The 23,278-nt window shown below is 40.9% G+C and overlaps 3 protein-coding genes and 1 pseudogene across 3 annotated transcripts; all 4 read left to right on the top strand.

The window, feature by feature from the left end:
* The first annotated feature begins 3,747 nt into the window (after positions 1–3,747).
* On the top strand, positions 3,748–11,312 carry chrna9a (cholinergic receptor, nicotinic, alpha 9a). Its single transcript, XM_034858776.1, has 7 exons — positions 3,748–4,023; positions 4,191–4,336; positions 6,833–6,987; positions 7,078–7,258; positions 8,206–8,557; positions 9,608–10,188; positions 10,303–11,312. Exons 1-7 carry the CDS (start codon positions 3,978–3,980, stop codon positions 10,471–10,473), a joined length of 1,632 nt encoding a protein of 543 aa, XP_034714667.1. The 5' UTR covers positions 3,748–3,977; the 3' UTR covers positions 10,474–11,312.
* Positions 11,313–14,070: 2,758 nt separating this feature from the next.
* On the top strand, positions 14,071–16,302 carry LOC117935956 (immune-associated nucleotide-binding protein 9-like). The gene is made up of 2 exons (XM_034858633.1): positions 14,071–14,150; positions 14,252–16,302. Exons 1-2 carry the CDS (start codon positions 14,108–14,110, stop codon positions 15,871–15,873), a joined length of 1,665 nt encoding a protein of 554 aa, XP_034714524.1. The 5' UTR covers positions 14,071–14,107; the 3' UTR covers positions 15,874–16,302.
* Positions 16,303–18,274: 1,972 nt separating this feature from the next.
* Positions 18,275–19,101, top strand: LOC117951662 (annotated as a pseudogene).
* A 572-nt stretch (positions 19,102–19,673) lies between these two features.
* Positions 19,674–22,895, top strand: LOC117936049 (D(1) dopamine receptor-like). The gene has a single exon (XM_034858825.1). The coding sequence runs from the start codon at positions 19,825–19,827 to the stop codon at positions 21,172–21,174; it is 1,350 nt and encodes a 449-aa protein (XP_034714716.1). The 5' UTR covers positions 19,674–19,824; the 3' UTR covers positions 21,175–22,895.
* Positions 22,896–23,278: the final 383 nt, after the last annotated feature.

Below are 23,278 nucleotides of genomic sequence, written 5' to 3'. Positions count from 1 at the left end.
TTTCTCTACATTTCTCTGTCTAATGTGGTGTTCATAGCTGCTGAGGATGAGAGACACAACACAGGCTTTTCAAGGATATGTTGAAAACACTTAACCACATCCCAACACACAATAAAAAGTCAACTTGTGCAAACACACACAGCAACTCTAAGTTACTCAGTTCTCCCACACGTTTACTCAGACAGTCAATGTGCACGGACTTACTTATGTGCTTAAATACATAACCATACATTTACCCTCATCATACAGAGGTTATGTAGGTAACAAAGGCACAGGACAGTCCACATGAACATGGTATTAACTTTATGAAAGTCTCTCTTGCTTGACATGGTATGACAAAATGCCAAAACTTCTTAGAGCATACTGATTAACCACTTAATATTGGACATTTTATATATATATTAGTACTTCTTATTATTTTATTTCCATAAACCTCAAATTATTATTCTCTTTTTAAAAGTTGTTTAGGACACTAAATATTTGACAAAGACACGCCGAGCATGTTCAGATTGATTTCCAAAACAACTCTCCTATTGAGTTTACTATATTATATATCATACTCAAAATATGGTATTTGTTTCAATATTGTCTGCATGTTTGTAGTTTTGACAAAAAGAAAATGCTTTGAGTTTAACATGTTTGACAGCCTGCTGTGGCCAGATCTTTCATCTCTCATTGTGCTCTCTTCTCCCACAACTACCGCAATGCCTCACATACACACACACACACACACACACACACACACACACACACACACACACACACACACACACACACACACACACACACACACACACACACACACACACACACACACACACACTCTCTCTCTGACATACTTCTTAAGGGCCTCTGTTGTGTTATCCATACTGATAAGTTAACATTTTTCACAGCAGACATTTTGACATGTCGTGACAGAGGTGCACATGTGTACAGTAACTTATAACATTAGTAATGTCCTCATTTCATGTAGGTGTTGTTCCTGGGTTATGGTATTGCTCTCATTGACATGGTTTAGTGCTAAATTTAAATGAAACAGTGTCATCGTTAATCTGCTAATGCTGTGCCTTTTCCGACTATGACAAATAAATCAGCTCATGCCAGCTCTTACCAGCTGCAGAGGTGGAAGGGAACTAAGTACATGTGCTCAACTACTGTAAGATAAAATAAGATTAACAACACAAACTAGAATCAATGGAGGGGGGGGGGTGGGGTACACAAGCAATCCAGCATTACATGAAGTCATTCATAATGTCCCCAACTTTACCTGCCGCAAAATTTTAAACGATCAAGATGATTATTATGCATATATGCATCATTAAATATTATCCAATTATATAGTTCACATTTTCTGAAATGAGCCATTCTGCATAATGAGTGCTTATACTTGTGGTAATTTTAGGGTATTTTGATTGCAATACATTTGTACATTCACTTAAATAAAATTTTAAATGCAGGACTTTTACTCTTTACCTTTTACGCAGGCTCTGTTACCCTTATTTCTACAATGTTCTTATATAGCGCTTTTCTAGTCTTAGTGACTACTTTTACATACGCACGTATACGTAAAAGGAACCATTCACCCACATTCATATGCTGTGGAACACTGGAACACTGTAGAATGTCAGACTTAATCAAGTCAACCACACAACTTACTGTTTACCTAAAATGACTTCTACTATGTACTGCAGACAAGCACTGTTCATTTAACATTGCTGTATCATTGTATGCAGACACACTTCCTTAGCTGCTGCTACGCCACTACTTTTTGCTTTTTCTGTTGTTCTTTGTGTCTCTGTCTTTCTGTCGGTCTCTCACTGTCTCACCCTCTAAAGCGCCCCCACTGTCTTCTGCCCCACTCTCTTCCCAATTTACTGAAAAAACACAGACACACATGATGTAAATGAGAGTGAGGTACGCCATCACTCTCATTTTCAAGCTCATAGCGCCTCTTCTTTTTGCACAGTGTATGCATTATATTATACATTTTTTCAGAATACAAACACACATTTACTCCTTTTCTGCCTGTCTGTCTATCCATCTCTCTCTCACACACACACACACATGCACACAAACACTCACACACACACACACACACACACACACACACACGCACACACGCACACTAACACACACACACACACACACACACACACACACACACACACACACACACACACACAGACACACACACACACACACAGGAAACACCTGTCCTATGCTAGCTCAGTACCACAGAAACTCAGTGACACATTAACACATCATCATGTGCAGTAATCTGCAGAATAACACAGCAGAACAATGTCAGTAACAATTCTTACTGATGTTGTTTGCTGCAAAAGTTTTGATTTAAAATTGGCTGCTAGAAACTTGTGAAGATTTTTAAAAGATAACCCAATCTTTTGTCTTCCAGGTACAACTGCCTCATGAGCAAAAATACGTTTGGTCTTGGCGGTTCTCAAATTAAAAATATGTTCTAAATATTACAAATACAGTCATCACACCCAAATTAATACGCTTTAGATTAGTGTCTACAAGAGTTATTTCTCTGGGCTCTGAATGTTTATCCATACGTCCATGTGTATTTCAATGTATAATAAAAAATGATTTATCTAAATTCTTTATAAATACTGTATATTGTCAAACCTGAACTAATGTGCAGCATTTTTGGACATTGTAGGATAAAAGGCTTGCTGCATAAATAATATGTTTTTAAAGTTTAGCAAGTATTTTTTTGCCATCTTTCAGTAACACTCTTCATCCCATTTACATTTACCCAATCTACCAACTCTCGACCAGCATCTTGTCTCCTTTTTGGGGAAAGATAATTTAACCAGAAACCTTTTGTCTTACTGGTCTACTTCACTAACTAACCTCTGTGATGTCTTTTTGAATAGTTAGTTAATGTTTGAGGACAACATATAAAAGAACCTAACGATATATACATATCAAACATTCAATATTTAGATAGATGGATACTATACAACTACAACTATACACCTATACACAACTACACACCCAGAACAACACAACATCCACAACAATTCTGTATCTTAAAATCTTGAAGTGAACAAGTGGTAAAAGTGACAAGTGGATTGTTTTTCCACTGGCATATCAATCCATCAACACTTCACAACAGTGCATGATAATCAGCAGTATTTAACAATAATTAAATAAATAAATAAATGTGCGTTAAACCTTAAAGATGTCCCTACTGCTGGTCAATATTGCAAACTTATTCAGTAGGCCTCCGTTTCTGGTCACTGATCTCTTGCAGCCTACAGACACAGAGAGGATAACATCTACTCTTCTGGTGGATCTACTACCACAGTACAGCTTAACTGTATATACAGTATTGTTAAAGATTATAATTTACCTGGTGAAACCTAATCCTTGATGTGTGAAGTTCATGGCCATGTAACGTGTATGACATGTGTCATGACATGTGTGTGTTCATCTTGAATGACCTAAGATAGCTAAGAAAGTGTCACTGTATGTGTGTGATTGACACATGTCATTAGCTGTGTACTGCAGTAAGGTTGTGTGTATGTGTGTGCATGCGTGCGTGCGTGCATGCGTGAATGCGTGTGTGTGTGTGGTACAGCTTGTGGTCATGTACCCAAGTGGATTGGGCTGCAGGCATCGTATTTCACCCAGTGACTGTGAGCAATGTGACACTGCAGTGTACCTGTGTGTGTGTGTGTGTGTGTGTGTGTGTGTGATAGCCCCAGGTCTTGTTCTAGAGCAACGATCACACACAGAGAGACAGTGACGGAGAGGCAAATTGCAACTAACAACAACCGAAGCATTCAGAGCTTCTTACAGGATGTAACATTTTAAGAATTTATTTTAGTCCTGCTCAGCTTCAGCAGGGGAGAATGGAGATCAGAATAGAGTGATGCTCTGGATTTGGATTCAGGCTTTTTCAGGGACTCCTTTGCAGAATAACTGATCCTTCTGATTGTGACTGGTTGAAAATGAGGAAGGCAGTACTGCTGGTGTGGATCGGCCTTTTGGTGCAAGGTCAGTTCTGCGTGATGGCTCATTTATGGTTTGATCTTTAAATCTGACTGACATTGTAAAGCCAACTCTGACTTATTTTCTGCTCTTGTTTCTGCAATTCCCTGACATTTAGTTTTTTGTAACCTTTGCTGTTGTAACCACCCTCTGCTCTCCTCTTGCCCCCTCAGTGTCCCATTGTGCTCAGGGTCAGTTTGCCCGAAAACTTCTGGCTGACCTGATGGAGGACTACTCCAGTGCTTTGAGGCCAGTGGATGAAACAGACAAAGCCCTCAATGTCTCCCTGCAGATCACGCTGTCACAGATCAAAGATATGGTTAGTAGACAGGAAATTCAAATACTGTATGTTTCAGTACTCATCATAGATTTAAAGTTATAATATGCGACCATTTACAAGAATCTCTTCAGATGGTCTTTAAGTTGTTTCACCCTGGCGGACAATATCACATATACAGTACACATATGCAGTACCTTCTTGTTCCAACAATTCATTTAAGCTACAGGACCGATTCACTGAATGAAATATAGAAATCAAAGACAGAACATGTAAAGCTGGGTTTACCTGTGGCTGCTTCAAACATTAAGAGGATACATCTCCAAAAGGATCAAAGTGGTACTAGGAAAACAGAGATCAAGATCTTTTGTTGTCTATGGCTGATTTCAAACTGCCACAGATTCAAGATTTAAAGATAAAAAATTCAATGGTTTTAATTGTCGCATGCTCATACAATAATTGAAGTAAAATGCAGTATGGCATACTCTTTTCTTTATAAAATTAGATTTATTTAATCTCAATATATACACACATAAAAGAACTACATGACATATTAAGAAACATTAATTTTCACCAATTGAAACTTCAACAATGTGGTCAGTGCCTTTGCATGGTGGCATACACTGTCCTTAACACAGGCTTAAATAAGGAATAAACATTAGAATAAGTGTACAAACAATAATTAAGAATTGTAAGTTCACTTTTATAGGATCAAACAAGAATAAAGAATTATTAGGTCACTTTTCTGGTATCAAAGGTATGCAGAGACTGACAGAACCATGTTGGCAAGGAATATTAATTAAGTTATATATTAGGTTAGTTAGAGGTAAATTAATGTACTTCACTTTCATAAAGTATAGGACTTGGGAAGAATGATTTAAAAAAAGAAAGGTCAGAACAAATGCAGCAGAGGCCAAGAATTTTCATCTACCTCCAAAAACTTTGGGTCCCACACATGAGTCCCTTCATGCAACTCTATTGCCTGTTTTGTTAGATCCTCCCTGACTGGTTAACTTCCAGTTTGTAACTCAAGCTTTCAGTTACATATCTGCAGTCTCCGTTCCCGAGCTTAGATACCTGGGCGATGTCACTTGAGTCAGACTCTGACAAAGATCCTCTAGAGCCACAGGCTGTGTAGTCCTCCCAGTGACTAATGAATTAACATGTAAATCAGTGGAGGGCCCTTTTAATTTGGTCGTGGTCAAGAGCTACATAGTCCATATCCTTACCATTCCACTTCCAGGATTGCTCCGGTGCTGCATAAAATTCCGCCGGATGCATGTATTTTCCGTTTTCTTCCGCTTTCTTTCTAGTGAATTTATTCAATTCAATTCAATTCAATTTTGTTTATAGTATCAGATCATAATAAGAGTAATCTCAAGACACTTTACAGATAGGGTAGGCCTAGACCACTTTCTTAAATTTACAAAGACACAACAATTCCAGTAATTCCCCCAAGCACAAGCATTTAGTGCGACAGTGGCAAGGAAAAACTCTATTTTAAGAAGAAACCGTGGTGGTGTAAAAAACTTCCTTTTATGGAGAAACCTCGGACAGACCCAGGCTCTTGGTAGGCAGTGTCTGCAAATGCTGGTTGGGGGCAGTAATGAACATTGGCAAAAGTCACAATAAAGTGGAACAACAGTGGCACCATGACCAGAAATAGAAGTTTTAGTAGTTAATGGCATAGCAGGGGACTGCAGGGTGTTAAATGATGGCCATGATTTAGGTGCCACCCTAATCCAAAGAAATGTGTTGTGCGGAAAAACAAAGAAAACACAAGGACTCCAGGGAATAAACTCCCCAGAGCTAAGTTACTAACAAGCTTTTTCTGGGACATGGATGCACACAGATGGAAAGTGAGAAGAGAGATGAGATCAGTGTGTCAAAGGAAGTCCCCTGGCAGCCTGATGCTATAACAGCATAATTAAGAGAGACAGGGTAAAGAGGGGACCCTAGTCGGGCTGTACTGCCCTGCCTCCCTCTACTTTGATTATATCATTGATTGGTATATGAATCTGATGACTATAAAGAGAAGCAGAGAAGGAGTGCCCGCTGGTCTGGTTGAACACTGCAACTCCTCAGTCCCCAACTATAAGCTTTATCAAAGCAGAAAGTTGACTCTTAAATGTGGTGACAGTGAGACTTTAGGAACCATAAGTAACTCTGCATTCTGGGGGGACTATTGTTGACTGCTCCTCAGATCCCTGCATGGTAAATTGAGACAGCTTGCTAGACTAGCTGTCTGATCTGAGTTTTCTCTTGCACAACTATTTTGCAGTGGCTCTGTGCAAAGTTTAGCACCGCCCTTGTTGATTCTGATTGGTCTAAAGAAATTCACATACAAATGTTTGGTTCTCACACTGTACAAACAGTGCTGCCTTCAGTCTTCTGTTCCTCTAGAGACCACCAGAGGCCAGCACTGAATAGAATTGCACTGGAGTAAAAAGAATTGGCTGCAATCAGTCTGTTAGAATTAGTTATTCAGGAACTTGATGTTGTCTATCTCTCTTTTTCAATGTCTTTGTATGTGTGTAGGATGAGAGGAACCAGGTGTTAACCACGTACCTGTGGATAAGGCTGGTCTGGCATGACGCCTACCTGAAGTGGAACAAGGAGGACTATGACAACCTTGAGATGATAAATATCCCCAGCGACCTGGTTTGGAAGCCAGATATCGTACTCTACAATAAGTCAGTAACAAGAGACTGCCCTCAGTGCACTTATACTGCAGCAGTGTGTGGATCTGACTGATAGATCCTTTCCTTTGTATATCTGTGTAGGGCAGATGAGGACTCTTCAGGTGCATCCAGCACTAATGTGAAGCTGCGGTATAATGGAGAGATCGTCTGGGACTCTCCAGCCATCACAAAGAGCACATGTGTGGTGGATGTCTCCTACTTCCCCTTCGACTGGCAGCAATGCAAACTCACCTTTGGCTCCTGGACCTACAATGGCAACCAGGTGTGTTTAAGAAAGGGGGTGACTGGGGTGAACAAGACAGAGATCATACCTTCTATCTAGTTGGAATCAGTTGATATTCTGGATTTAAGACGGTCTATTATTTAGGCTGTAAATGCTTAAGTCTGATGAATCAGAGAGACTTCTCCTAAGAGGAACACCTTCCTAAAAGCCTCCCTTATGACCTTGAAATGTAACTTCTAAAAAATGTTTCATTATTTGTATGTTTGCTTATTAAAAGGTGGTGATATGTTAATATTGTGTTCACAATTAGTTTATGCTGCCTCCAAGGGACCAAGTAATCAGTTGTTGCAGGTTTTCTTCACTTGAGGTTTCAAGGAGGGCGAAGAGCAGAACTGAAGCATTAAAGCAAAAGATGTTTTAAAAACATCTTTTGTCCAACTTTATTTTTTATAATTTGGATAAACCAACATTTTAAGGCGCAAAAGCCAAATAGGATGACAGAGCATTTTATTCTGACATATGTGTTCCTTTGGTGGAACTGGAACTCAAAATAGTTTACACAGTAGGTATTTTGTTTGTTTATCTATCTATCTATATGATTATCTATCTCTTGGCCCAGGAGGGGTTGTCATATTTTTTATCTATGGTGGTGAAGGCATGACCCACACTACTCTGCCTCTGATTGGCTAACCCTGGTACTTTTACCCTAACCTTAACCAAGCACACTCCTTATGCCCAAACCTAATTAACTGAACCAATCAGAGGAAGAGTAGGGCAGGTCATGACTTTGCGATCCTGGGAATAAAAAAAGGCGTACAGGTTATGTCCCACCATCTTGCTTACTACCTGTTATTGGCCTCAGTTCATGAATAAAAAGTGAATAACTTCTTGGTTTTAAAGTATATGTGGGGGGAATTCTAGTTGTTAGTTTCTGCGTCCACATAACATTAGCATATTGATACCCACAATGTGTGTCCTCTACACAGGTGGACATCAGTTTGGGGATGGACAGTGGGGACCTGTCTGACTTTGTGGAGAACGTAGAGTGGGAGTGTCACGGCATGCCGGCAGTTAGAAACGTCATGATATACGGCTGCTGCTCTGACCCTTACACTGAAATCACCTATACCCTGCTCCTGAAGCGCCGCTCCTCTTTTTACATCTTCAACTTGCTCCTGCCCTGCTTCCTCATCTCGTTCCTGGCCCCGCTGGGCTTCTACTTGCCGGCCGACTCTGGGGAGAAGGTTTCCCTCGGTGTCACAGTGCTGCTGGCGCTCACTGTGTTCCAGTTGTTGGTGGCTGAGAGCATGCCTCCTGCAGAGAGCATGCCCTATATAGGTTGGAATTATTCTCTGTGCATTTGATTCTGCCTCCTTATTGAACTATTTAAACTTTGTAAGAATACAATTGATGAAACGTTATGGTTTGTAAAGACAACAATATTCATGGTAAGTCCACATCATGAGACTTGCCTACTAAGTCTAGATTTTGGACACGTCCCTCAATTTTGACAATTAAGTCCAACAATTGTCTTATCCATAATGTTGACTCACTGTGAGTATATTTATCATGAATTACTTTTCATCCATTTTCCTGGCAGAAATTGGCTTCCATTTAAAACTCAATAATGCAACTTGTAGACTAAATTGGCTGTTAAATAGGTTATGTCTATGTTTAAAGATGTATCTAGGACAACAGATTCCCATGGCATGTCTTTCCAGATCATTGCTAATGAAGTGAATGTTCAGTCTCGTAGTCTACACATTAGGGCTGCCATGTATGTGTTAGGGGTGGGATTCTCTTGGCACCTAACGATTACATTTGAATGGTTTCTGATTCCAAAGCCAACGATTTGGTTCTAGATCGATTATTGATGCATCTCGAGGCAACAATATTTTTATGTGCATTTCCATGCATGATTTAAAAAAATATACATATAAATCCGAGTTTGTTAGATTTCAACATAGGAAATGTTTTGTCTGCTGAGGTATTTATTTTCTAATCATTCCGTGCTTAAGCCTTAGACATGCTTGTGAAAATCACCATCTCTCAAAGTAATCTTCCATGTCACAGTCATGTTTAAAGGTGGATTATTGGCTTCTTAGAACATGAAACATGAGGTGGTCAGATGTAATGTGATAAATTAGATAAACATCCTATATGTGTTTTTTAATGTAAGTTGTTGTCCATTATCCCATCCTCTTTCAGTCACTCTGATTGGTACATTTAGTTTAAAAAAAATTTAATACTCGATTAACTTCAGAATTGAGCATTGAATCGTTCTAGAGAGAATCATGATGCATCTAACAATCGTTTATTTTTCCCACCCCTAGTATGCGTTGCCTTTCTTCTTCATAAATTTGTTCTGTCCTTTGTCCTCTCCTCCAGGGAAGTACTACATAGCCACAATGACTATGATCACGGCCTCCACCTCTCTTACCATCTTTATCATGAACATTCATTTCTGTGGTGCGGAGGCCAAGCCTGTCCCTCACTGGGCTAAGGTGCTCATCATAGACTACATGTCTAAAATCTTCTTCGTCTATGAGGTGGGGGAGAACTGCACCACGGCGGAGAGTGAGAGGACCCTGCTGTACCCCGAGGAACCTGTGAACGATAAGTGCAGCTACATCGATGACCATTTTCATGACTATCATCACGACAGCGATCCGTACAAGTACAACAACAGCCACGGTGTGCATCATCACAAAGGCCAGGCAAACGGCAACACCAACAATAGCCGTCACCATTACAACCACGCTTCCAGACTGGAGAGTGGCGAGGGGAAGCGAGACCCCAGACAGCACTACTACCACATCAGGAGGGATGAACTGGACTACCAGGTCCCCCACCATCCACAAAACCTCCAGCACCTGAATGGAGGACAGAAGGATCAGGTCCTTTATCCCACAAAGAAACTTCAAGTCCCAGCCTGCCCCGGCTGCTGCCCCTGCCTCCAACATAAACAGGTGCATCACCACAGCATCTCCACTTCCTCACTTTACCAACTCATCTATTACTCTTCTTCTTCTAAAGTGTCTTTAAGTGCTTGATTTAGTTTCTTCTATCTGTCTCATCCTCAGGTGGTGAAGAACATCCAGTACATCACCAACTGCTTCCGCGAGCAGAAAGCCAATTGTGTCAAGGCAGCAGAGTGGAAGAAGGTTGCAAAGGTGATGGATAGGTTTTTCATGTGGATCTTCTTCATCATGGTGTTCCTCATGAGCATCCTCATCATCGCCAAGGCATCCTGACAGCTTCCTTCCTCATCATCTTTGTACCACCATGATAACATTTATCTTCCATCACTGATGGACCTCAGGCATTACCCATGATTCACCTCATTTTTACTTTAATGCAACAAATGAAGACTATTTTATATGTGTGTCAGTATTGTAGTGTGTGTGTGTGTGTGTGTGTGTGTGTGTGGGGGGGCGGTTGTGCTGCTTCATTGTTGTTTTGTGCTTTGACATAAAGAGGACAAGGTCACTGCACACAAATTATCCGTTTAATCACACACGCACACAAGCACAGAAATTCATCAAAGCCTCCCGGTTAGTTAACGTCAGGTTTGCTTGCATGTGTGACGGAGCAGTAGAGCGGTAAGACAATCTAAGCCTTGCCTTGAACATGCATGGGCTCTCCATTATGGATTAGCTTACAGCCTGACATCCAGCTATAGGCATTACGTTACATACATTACGTTTTAGGCGACCAGATGAGGCTATTTTCCGTTACAATAAGAGCACCAGCAGATTCACCTTAAATACTTATGAAACAACCTTTTGGTGTTTTTTCTGGTCTAGGTGTCAAGAAATTGGTTTACATAAATTGTGAAATGCTTCTTTGTGAAACTTGAAGAAAAAGCATGAATTATTACCTTTCTTAGTAACTTTTTAATGTGATGTTTGGACTTTAAAGGCTTCCTCCAGAGCGTGAATGGTGGATGTGCTGTACCTTTTGTCTAACTTAGGCCTTGCTTATTGGTCCAGTAAAGAATAAAACCTGTGATGACCTGTTGTTAAACATGGTTTTACTCCCTGTCCCTGCAGTTTGCGTTATGGTATAAATCTAATTTGCTATGCATAATGTATGTACACAGTTTACAAAACTGTCCATTTTTGTGTTTTTTTGCATACAAAATCCCTTTTCATTGCTTCACACATCTACTGTAAAATCATTGGTTTTCCACACCCAGAATGTATTTCCCTCAATCTGTTTAGAAAGATAAACTAATAACCAGCGTCAATAGTGTGAATGCACACTATTAGCAGAAATCTATTAGCACCTTCAATGGCATAGATCATAGAAATGTGATGTCATTTTCAGCTTACACACTCATGCGCAAAATTGAGACTACCCTAAGGCATATTCAAGTCAAAGGTTAAAACCCAACGTGTTCAATTTGGAAACACTTTTAGACTAGACCATATGTCCACTTTGGAGAGTTGAAGGAGACGGAGCAGCTGAATGATAAGAAAATGATTGGGCCTGTGTGTCTCTGTCTCAGAAGGTCTCTGGAATTAGATAACGCCCAGACACACAGGGAAGACACTGTTGAATAAACCATAACACCTAAGGATAGACTATCCGGCAGTGTGATCAAGCTGACATTGTCTTTGGTCTGTGCTGAGGTATTTAGGTTCATGATTTAAGTAAGCATATTTGCCCATGCCATAAAGTCTTTATTTGCGTTGATGGTTCAGCTACACCACCAGCATTTCAGTTCAATACGCATTGGAAAGGCAGAAATCCTCAGAGTTGGCACTACACAACACTAGGTTGTGGTTAGATTTAATTAAATGCTTCTGTATAAGTCATTATCGTCTCCCGAAATTCTTCATGTGTCCAGATTCAAGCTGCTCCTGAGTTTCTTCATAACAAGAAAAGGCAGACATTGAGAACAGGTTGATATTTTCAGGAAAACTAAAATGTTTACAATCATTGCAATCATTTAAGCCATGATAAAGAGGACACGCACAAATGCACGCAAGCACGCACGCACGCACACAGAAACACACACAGACACACACACACACACACACACACACACACACACACACACACACACACACACACACACACACACCAGTGTGTCTGCCTATCTTTGTGGGGACCAGTCAACGACATACAGCATTCCCTAGCCCCTTACCCTAACCTAACCATCAAACCTAAATGCCTAACCTCATCCCTTACCCTCACCCTAACCATAACCTAACTCTAACCCTATTCCTAAAACCAAGTCTTATTCCTCAAACAGCCCTTTAACGTTAAGGGGACCAGCATTTTGTCCCCACAAAGCTGTCAGGACCCCATAAGTATACTGTATTCCCAGTTTTTGTTCCCCACAAATGTAGTTAAACATGGCCCACACACACACACACACACACACACAGACACACACACACACACACACACACAGCTCTAAACACAGTTTAGCTGGACAACAGACAAATTAACCCAGTTTAGTTTCTTAAGAGATTTCAATCCCCCTAGAGCCTCTTGTACGCACATATGCTATAATCATTGATGATTCAGTTGCTGACTTACTGAGTGAGTGAATGAACTCCATGAACAACAAAGTAAACATGTAAGTACATGTACACACAGTTCATCCACAGTTTATTTTGAATGGACAGCTTCACAATGGCAAGAGATATAAAATACAGAGAAGCTATGAAGTGTTATAAACCCTTTTAAAAGGCTTTAAGATGTAGTGGTTTCAACATATTACGTAAATGAATAAAGTCACAAAAAAAGAGAATAATAATAGTAACACAATCATATTTAAAATACACTTTTAATTATTAATGGCATTGCTCTTGTGTCTGTGGCAAAAATAATTGACACCAGACTGGCTGAAGTCTCAAGGAAACAATCAATAACTTGTCTGATAGATGGCATCACACAGACTGACCTGTGCCTCTGTCTAGTGGAGCGCATAAACAAAAACACACTGTTTAGGTTTCTGTCAACTCACAGTTTAAGTGTTGAGCATCTGCCTAGTACTACAGTAACACCACACATTTTATTGCCAGTGCATTGTGCTGCTGGTCCACCATTTGGAATTAGACTGAAATATCTCAATAACTATTAGATGGATTGACATGGAATTTTGTACACACTTTCAGGTCCCCATAAAGGACAAGTGGAATAACTTTGGTGATCCTTGAGCTTTTCCTCTAGTTCCACCATCAGGTCAATATTTCCAATACTTTGGTTTGTGCCCTGCCAACCTTATGCCATTTCCATTAGCCTTAGCTGAACTTTATGTTTAGTGCTACTTAACAAATGTTAGCATGCTAACACGCTGAATTAAGATGGGGAACATTATACCCGCTTAGTGTTTTTCAGCACGTTAGTAGGTTGACAATTACATTTGGCTCAAAACACCACTGTGACAAAGTACAGCTTCACAGAGCTTTTAGCATGACTGTAGACTTTCAGGCTTGTTGTGTGATCAGACAGTTTGTCTGACACTGCCAGAAGAGTGCCTACTTTATTGGTCTCTGGTGTTTCCAAAACAAAAAGTTATCACTTTCAAGATAAAAAGACCCAACAATCAAATGACTAGTCAGTCTGGTTGAACTTTGATCAAACTGCCCCTCATGTACAGGAACTCAGTCTGCTTTCCAGATCTTTGCCTCTGCTGGAATCTGGATGGCCTCTTGCTGCAGTGTGTATGCTCAGGGATAAGACCTGCTGATGTACAGAGACAGACGATTGTCTCACACGTTGTTCAGACTGATTAGAAACACGGTGATAGTGATGGTTAGAGTTCAGAGGGGTTTTACGTGTCATAGGGCCAGACACACCCACAATGTAGGGATCTATATAGCGCTGTTCTCTTTTGTTCTCACTTTATGGAGAAGAGAGCCCAGAAGTAGCATGTCATCCATTAGCAAGCAACTGTCTTCTATTGGCTGCACAGGTCAGTTGGGATTTGGGTTTATTTCTTTTGAATGTAACCTATTCTTTCTTTCTGCCTTTCTCTTATTTGAACATAACCTTGCTCTTTTTTTGTCTCTTCAGGCAGGAAGATGTCTTTCTCCTCCACTGAGATCAGAATGGTTTTGCTGGGAAAGACTGGCAGCGGAAAAAGCTCCACCGGAAACTCCATCTTGGGCCGTAAGGTCTTTGACTCAAAGGTTAGCAGCTCCTCTGTCACGCAGCGTTGTCGCAGGGTTGCTGGAGAATTTCGTGGGCGACATCTGACACTCCTGGACACTCCAGGCATTCTGGACAGTCATCAGACTCCACAGGAAGTGCAGAAGGAGTTGAGGAGGAGTGTTAGCCTCCTGTACCCCGGGCCCCATGTGTTTCTCATTGTCATTCAGATTGGGAGGCGCACTCTGGAGGAGACGGAGGCGGTGCGGCAGATCAAACAAGCAATGGGTTCCCATGCTTTGAGTTTCTCTGTGGTGGTTTTTACCCATGGAGACCTTCTTGAAGAAGGGCAATCTGTGAAGGATTGTCAAATAGACGAGTGTAAGGACCTGGTTGATCTGGTGGCCGGATGTGGGGGCAGGTACTGTGTCTTCAACAACCAGAGCTCCAAGAATAAGAACCAGGTGTCTGAGCTGCTTGCCTTAGTGGACAGCATGATGCAGGAAAATGGAGCAGTGTTCTATGGCAGCAAGATGCTCGAGAAAGCAGAGAAGGATCTGGCCTTGGAGCTGCAAGAGGAATGGAGGCTGCTGAATGAGAAGGAGCAGCTGTTAAAAAAGAAGCAGGAGGCAGCAATACAAGAGTTATATGAAAAAAAGCTACAGATGGTTCAGGAAAAAAGCCAAATGGATATAGAGGAGCTGAAGAAAAAACAGGTGCTGGAAAAGAAGAAGGAGGAGAAGCTGGCAAGAGAACGGGAGGAAGCCTTCAGACGATGTATGGAGGAGAATGATAAGAAGGAGAAGGAGAGGCAGATACAAGAGATGGTAAGAATGATGTATATACGTAAAGAGGAGGAGGAGAAAAGGGAAGCTCTTCAAGAAAAGCTTGACCAGGTTATTAAAATACTGGAGGAGCAGGAAGAGCAGGAGGAGAAAATGAGAAGAGCAATGGAGCAGAAGATCCAAAAGGATAGAGTGGAAAATGAAAAAAAGGAGAGAGAGAGGGAACTTCAGCAAATACAGAAAGAGCAGGCCATCAGGCAAAGGGAGGAAATGAAGAGAGACACTTTGCAGAAAGAGCTGGACAAACTCAGCCAGAGCTTGGAGGAGCAAAGCAGGAAGGAGGAGGACAGGAAAAAGCAATTGGAGGACCTGCTCAGACGCAAGACGGAGGAGAACCAGAGAGAAAGAGACATTCAGATGGAGAATCAGAGAGCTGATAAAAGGAGGATCTTGGCCCTCCAACAGGAGCTAAAACTCATCAGAATCAAAGTAGATAAACAAAAAACGTGTGAAGAAAAACTCAAGAGACAGCTGGAGGAGAGCCTGCAGGTGGAGAGAGAAAAGTGTGACAAAGAAATGTCTGCCTTGAAAAAGCAGTGCGATGAGGCCCAGTGTTCAGAGCCTTGCAACAAGACAATAAAGAAGATGTCTGCAGAAAACCCCAGCACAGTGACGATTGTGTCCGGATATGTGCAAGAAATGGGACTGGTGGGGCTGAACGTAGCTTTAGAGAGTGTTGCAGCTCCCTGCTGCATACAGTAACATGAAGATTTCTGAAATGGATGAATTATTGTACAGAACAAATACATTACTTTTCATGCTTGTGTGTATGACCAAGCTAACCACCTATTATTCAGGAATGTAAAAGGTTCTATATGTTTGACTTTATTATGACTTTTGAATTATTATTGTTGTTGTTGTTGTTATTACTAGATTCAACCATTAACTCCCAGTTAGGAAAAGAAAGGAAATAAATATGAAAGCAATTTAATTTCAACAAAATGGATATGATGCCAGTGTGTCCTGAATCAGAAAATGCACAACAATAACACAACCTCTCAAAAATGGTGGAGAGAATATGATTATGAACTCCCTGTCCACCTATTTGCTTTGGACTGTCTGTCTCTATCGCCATCATCTAAATATGTATTCAAATAAAACCCAGTTGCCATTAATAAAGATCAAATATTGCTTGAGTGCTATTTTAGTCTCATGTTCAAATTCAGCTGGGCCATTTGATTCTGTTCACGGCCAAAAAGTCTGCTTTTATCCACAAAAGCGTGTCTTTGAGTGTGTGTCATGCACATCTGAGTGAGTGAGTTAGCGAGTGAGCGAGTGAGTGAAAGCTGTGGGAAGAGGGAGTATAAAAATTTAGAGTGCACTGTCATGGCGATATGTTGTCTGACCAAAACAACCTAAAGGTAGTAGATATGAAAGGCAAATCAATACTATTACAATATACTGCCTTAGGTGAAACCAAACTTTAGTTTAGTTTGACATTTTGGGGAACACACGTATTTGCTTTCTTGCTGAGAGTTGGATGAGAAGATTAAGACTGTCTAGATGTCTGTACTGTAAGTATGAAGCTAGCACAGCTAGGAGCTGGTTAGCGTAGCAGGGGGAAACAGATAGCCATGATGACAGACAGAGGAAGAGAAAGTTTTACCTTGGCTAAGCCACAACGTCTTCTTTACTTTCTTTTTGTATGAAAAAGACAACATAATGTATTATATTGAACATCACTGATCATTTTTGATCAATAGTATGTAGAAAAGATTACACTTGCCAATGTTTTGTTTTCATAACATGATTGTGTTATTGTACAATTTAGCAGTAAAAGCAGTAGCCTATGTACATCAGGCCTGCATTTTTCAACTTGGTAGCAAAACGGGGTCCTTGGAGAAAAAAAGGTTTCCATAAGCCCAGTTAGTGCTGATTAAATAATTTGACTTGGGGGTCAAGTGTTGTTGTATTCAACCCATGTTCCAGATGTGAAAGCCCCTTTAGTGGACTACTGAAGATAATTCCATTCCATTCCATTTTCCCAGTCCTCCTCTCCCCTCACCACATTTAACCCTCATAATGTAACTCACGAATGCCTTACGCCTTTTGTCCTCTGGGGTCAAAATGACCCCACCTGGTTTGACTGTTGTTTAAGTATATAGTATAAATTGTCAATCCATTCTGTATAACACCTTTAGTCTTACTTCAGTTAAACCCATTACTAAACATTTTTACCTTCTTTTTGGAATTTAGAGCCAATAGACCTTGTTTACAAAAAGTATACCTTGTTTTTAAGTACAAAATAAAATAAAACTATGAATTGTTTTTGACCTAATATTATTTTAACTGTTTGACTTATCACAGATTGGTATCAAAGTTTAGCGAGGATGTTGTTTTTGAATTGTTTGAGTTTTTTAAAATGCAGCCCATAATCACTCCCATAATCACACTTGTTGTCCTCTGGGGTCAAATTGACCCCATCCGGTTTTACTGTTATTTAAATAATATATAGTGGATACTTCAACTAATTCTGTATTAAACTTTTAATATTAACTTCATTTGAACACATTAGCACCATTTTTTAAAATTTCATTTGAAATTTAAGGCAAATTAGACCCATGCTGACCTATGCCATCAATTGTAGACTTTGGATATGCGGTTGGATTATAGTGGCTTGTTTCTCTCTCTGTTTTCAACATGCATCGACTGGGAGAAATGGAAGACCAGATCAACGTTTTGTCCTTTTTTATTTTGTTTAAGATCATTTTTGGGCATGTTAGGCCTTTATTGACAGGACAGCTGAAGACATTAAAAGGGATAGAAAGGGGGAATGACATGCAGCAAAGGGCCCGCGGCATCGAGGAGTAAACCTCTATAAGTAGCTGCCTGCTCTACCAACTGAGCTATCTGGGCGCCAATGTTTCATCCTTCAACTGAAAATATTCTTCTATGTCAGCTGGGTCCTCTTCCTCACTGATTCTTTCTCATCAGTTGATTCATCATCTTCATCATAATAGATGCACTGCTGCATGTCTGATACTTCCTCTATATCAGCTTTAGGTTCTACCTCATCATCAAGTTCATCAATTTCCTTCAATTCATACTCATCTTCCATTTCTGCAGAAGGCAATGTGGGGGCTTGTTCAGAGGACAAAGTAGCATGCGGCCTGTATGTTGGATCTATCACCTCATCATTTATCACTCATAAATATGATTTGTGTTGTTAGTGGGAGTTCCAGGTTGGCCCATGTGAGGGGATTTAATTGGGGGATGATTTGTGGATGGCCCACTACATTTTGCAACGTGTCTGTGAAGACCTTGGAGTCGTTGCCTCCTTGGATGCTAAACCCATCAAGGGCAACAGTGGTACATCAGGCTGTCACACCAACTTCAGCATCAAGGAGATGAAGAGCCCAGGGGGACTATAGTAAGCTTAGACCACTGACTGACACACTCCCTATAACCCAAATACATGTATCCTGTGCTCCAGTGGACAGAAAATAGGGATTTAAAATACAAAGATAAAATATGTTCTTTGTGAATTTGCAGGTACATTAAAGATGCAATCAAAAGGCTGAGCAAGCGTCACTGTTAGCACCTCTGTGTTTGCAATCTACACAATGGCACTGATGACATGAGTTTCCTCACCAGCAAATGCTCTACCTCCAGTTACAATGACTTCTCTAGAGCAAAAGCCTCTCGTAGTTTTAATGTTCAAATCCCTGTTGTTATCAGTCTGAGTGGCTGTGGGTACTTTGAGGACAGACGTCCCGCTGCCAACTGGGACCCTTACACTGTGATGAGAGCTCTGGTTGAAACCTGTCTGCTGGAAACTCCTGGGGAAGATGATGATGTGCAATAATGAATTGCATTGCCAACTCATGTGCCTTTGTGAAGTTTGAAAAGAATCTTACTCATGTGCAAGTCCAAATGCAGAAGATTTGGGTTGCATTAATGATGTGAAACCTTATAAATAAGGTAAAATATGAATTAAGCTGACATCAGGTCTTCTTTGTCCTTCAGAAACATGCTCCAGGAAAACAACTTGAAAATGTGAATTTAAAGCAAACACAGTTCCCTAATGGAAATCAGACTGTTACAGTATATAACTGGCTCAAAGAATACATGGACTTAGTAGGAATGGAGTGATGTGTGGAAAAATAGCAATTACAAAAGTTTAAATACAAAATGGTAACCAGTTTGTAATGCAACAACAGGTATATCAAAGATAATAAGTACAAGGAATGGGTCTAGGGAAATGAGTCAAATGATATAATGCCTATTAAAAAAGCAAAAATCTAACAATATAAAAACAATATAAAAGCGCTTATTTAAGCAGCTCAGTCCTTTATTCCAATGACACATCTAATGGTACATTGAGTGGGAAAGAGAAATACGACAAAGACACTGGTAAAAAGGGAATATTATACAGTAATGGTAAATAAAAGTAGGTTAACATAGTGATAATTTAAAATTGATTGACATGTTTATCTTTGCTCAGATGTCAAATGTATCGCAGCGCTGCGCGTCACTGAGCTGTGTTGTCAGCCTGCACCAGCTGGTGCTGCGTGTGGTCCCCAGTAAATCTGCTCTGCGCACGGAGCATCACTACAGATAAGTCCGACTGGAGAAAAACGCGCGCTCTTTAGGATTGCTTTTGTTTGTGTGTCCTTTTAGTTTGAGAAATGGCCGAGCGCACTGGAAGAGGCAATGAATAACACAACCGGCTTTGCGCTGGTCGGTGCCGGAAACCGGGAGGAGTTATCGGCGCTCCGAGCTGTAAAAGGCTGCGTCCTGGCGCTGCTTATCACTTGGACGCTTTTTGGCAACATCACGGTGTGCGCGGCAGTTTATCGCTTCCGGCACATGCGCGCCAAAGTAACCAACATCTTCATTGTGTCCCTGGCTCTGTCGGACCTCCTGGTCGCCTTGCTGGTGATGCCGTGGAAAGCTGTGGCTGAGGTTGCTGGTTACTGGCCGTTTGGAGGGTTCTGTAAGACCTGGCTGGCATGCGACATCATGTGCTCCACGGCCTCCATCCTCAACCTGTGCCTCATTAGTGTGGACCGATACTGGGCTATCTCCAGCCCTTTCCTCTATGAGAGGAGTATGAACAAGAAGGTCGCCTCTGTTATGATAGGTGTGACCTGGGCAGTCTCCCTGGTCATCTCTTTCGTGCCCGTGCAGCTGAACTGGCACCGTGCAGAGATGGGTGATCCACATGGGGATCTGACGCTTCTTGGTGTTGATGGGAGCTGTGACTCCAGTCTGAGCCGCACCTACGCCATCTCATCGTCCCTCGTAAGTTTCTACATCCCCGTGGTTATCATGATTGTCACATACACTCGCATCTACCGGATAGCCCAGATGCAGATCCAGATGATATCCTCTCTGGAGCGGGCGGCGGAGCACGCGCAGAACTGCCGCTCGGAAGTAAAGGAACTTTGTCCTCACCTGTTCACAAAAATCGGTGCCAACTTACATCAGTCTCATATCAATCTTCATTCTGATCCTCAGCGCTCCAATCAGTCACACCGGGAGCTCAGAGTCTCCATCAGAAAAGAGACAAAAGTGCTAAAAACTCTGAGCATCATCATGGGTGTTTTTGTCTGCTGCTGGTTGCCATTTTTTGTGCTTAACTGCGCTCTGCCCTTCTGTACCGGACCAGAGGACCAGCATGGCCCATATTGCGTCAGCGAAAACACTTTTGATGTTTTTGTCTGGATCGGCTGGAGCAACTCGTCCCTCAACCCGGTCATCTATGCGTTTAACGCGGACTTCAGAGACGCCTTCCTGCGCTTGTTGCGCTGCCGCGGCCCAGGCTGCTGCGCAGCGGTGAGCGCAGCGGTGGAGACAGTGATGGCGAGCAACGAGGCCGGAAACCTAAAGCAGGAGAGCCCACTGAGACTGGACGTCTCCTGTGCCATGAATACCAGGGGAAGCGAGGACAGCGGGAACACATCTGTCACTGTGTTTTATCCCGGAGCAACTTCCTTAGAGAAGGTCACGGACACTGAGGAAAGCAAAGACAAAGACAGACTTACGCAGATACCAATATAAGGAACATCATTTGCAAAGGACCTGGAAAAAATATGCAAAGAAGGTGGATAGTGTGGACATCCAAACCCAGCAGGCCTCTAGTAAGGAGGGCACTTTTATCGGGCACAGTGAATTTACTCCCAGATCTTTAACGTCCATGTGTACAAAAGCTGCAGCTTTGTAGACAAAGATGACCTTACGAGATCTGATGATATCAAAATAACATAAAAACTGTGTTTTCATGAGCATAGTGCATCTCTGGGAGTAATTGTATTGCAGCTCTAATCTTTTTAACTATGTGTGCACTACAGCATATAGCTCATTTTTGCTCACATGATGTTTACCCAACAAATACTTTGTAGTCTAGTAGCCTAGTAATAGATTGCAGTTTTTGGAAATATTCAATGAGAGGACTACTTTTCTATTTCTAGTAGCAAGAAAAGTATCAACAGGTCCAGATCTGGATAAAATGAGGCCTATCAGCAAGATTACATAAAATATAAAAGGTGACTGGGGTTTTCTGCAGTTAAATTGATTTAAAAAGAAACTCAGAAGGAAATAAGTAATTTCCTTTTTGGACCGTGATATTTATTTGAGTCATTTTCTAAAAAACAGCCATAGGCCTACATGCCAAAACAAAACAGAGTGAGACAATTAGTTCAGTCTTGAATCTAGTTGGGATAGGTCTAATCATCTCTACCCTCATTCATTTAGTTTTAGATTAGAATTGATGTTGTACATGGATGATAAAACACCTTAAAATCAAATGGTGAAGGGACAAATTTCCGAAGTATTTTCAGATTATACGTTACCACAAACAAGTCAAATATCTCATTCATTTTACTGTGAAAACACTGACATAGATTTACCACTGTATTGTTGGCTACCATTCAAGGCCTTTCCCCAACATGAAGAGACAGGACAGGATTTCTCTGAATCTCTAAAAATGGGATTATGTAACTAACTCACTTTAGCACCTGTCAGCTGTGCATCTTGTATGGATGCACTGTGCACTCTGTTTCTTTCCCCTTCTATCCCCTGGAAGAAACAAACATGAATAATTTGTAAAGGTTCTTCCTGTGAAAGATGCCCTGACCATTAAGAATGGAGAATATAGAAGCTTTTTACAGTGACAACTGTGCTCCATGATGAACTCTCTGCAGATTAACATCTGTTAATTTTTGTTTAATGAGACACCCTTGTTAGTGTTAAATATGAAACTGGGTGTTACAGCCTCAAGGAGATACAAACCTTAATGGGGCCAACAAGATTTATGATCCCATCCTAAGCAAATATTTTGGTGGTTGTGATTAAATTACTATTACAGGATTCCCCCCACATCTTATTTAACTGCAAGAAAGAGAATAATTGTATTTCACAAAAATGTCAAAGTATTCCTTTTTTATTACACCACACAAATCAATGACATAACTGACTGGTCTTAATTCCCGATTTAATTGAAAATGTGTGCAGTTATCACATGTTATGTCTTTATTAGGCACCAGTGATAACATATCTGTGTTAATTTGGATTATGCAAGAGTGAGAAAACACAGAGATGGTACAGGATGCTGTATAACTGTTTGAACAGAGGAAGTGTGTGCAGAGTTTTTCTATTCGATGTGTAATGGGCATGTAACCTACATAGGACAATCATCAGCTGTAGGCTTCTCTAACTAATGTAAGAATAGTAACCATACCAAAGAGGATTAATAAAACATAGGTCAAATACATTTTTAAAAATGTGTCTCCCTTTGCAGTTGTTGCATGCAGGTTAATGAGTGAGAAAAATCATTACAGGCCTGTCTGAAGGGAAGTGTGTGGGGTCCTTTCTCTGAGGAATGATAAAGTGATTACATGTTAATATTGGTTGTCCTTGTTTTTAGTCTTCCTTGGTTTCATTCTCATGTCACACAAAAAGGACCTTGAAGGAGGTGGTGTTTGTCAGGGGGAACTTTTAATGGGCTGCACCCCCCAAGCTTGAATGTGTGAGAGTTAAATTAGTCATTGAGGCTGCGGGCAGGACAGTAAGATAGAGTTTCAGAAAGAACTGTTAATCGATTTGTTTACTTCTGGTGACATCCAGCAAAGGTAATGTAACTACTGGTCTAAAACCTCTGCATATC

The sequence above is a fragment of the Etheostoma cragini genome, chromosome 2 (assembly GCF_013103735.1).
Source record: "Etheostoma cragini isolate CJK2018 chromosome 2, CSU_Ecrag_1.0, whole genome shotgun sequence".
In the NCBI taxonomy this organism is placed as follows: domain Eukaryota; kingdom Metazoa; phylum Chordata; class Actinopteri; order Perciformes; family Percidae; genus Etheostoma; species Etheostoma cragini.
Note: the sequence above shows the minus strand (reverse complement) of the source record. Positions and strands in the feature narration are given on the sequence as shown.

Bases quoted from the DNA above. Each gene is read 5' to 3' on its own strand.
- LOC117936049 (XM_034858825.1), top strand. From the start codon at position 19,825: ATGAATAACACAACCGGCTTTGCGCTGGTCGGTGCCGGAAACCGGGAG.
- chrna9a (XM_034858776.1), top strand. From the start codon at position 3,978: ATGAGGAAGGCAGTACTGCTGGTGTGGATCGGCCTTTTGGTGCAAG. The intron at 4,024-4,190 runs GTCAGTTCTGCG...TTGCCCCCTCAG, and splicing joins GATCGGCCTTTTGGTGCAAG to TGTCCCATTGTGCTCAGGGT. The intron at 7,259-8,205 runs GTGTGTTTAAGA...TCCTCTACACAG, and splicing joins GGACCTACAATGGCAACCAG to GTGGACATCAGTTTGGGGAT.
- LOC117935956 (XM_034858633.1), top strand. From the start codon at position 14,108: ATGTCATCCATTAGCAAGCAACTGTCTTCTATTGGCTGCACAG. The intron at 14,151-14,251 runs GTCAGTTGGGAT...TTGTCTCTTCAG, and splicing joins GTCTTCTATTGGCTGCACAG to GCAGGAAGATGTCTTTCTCC.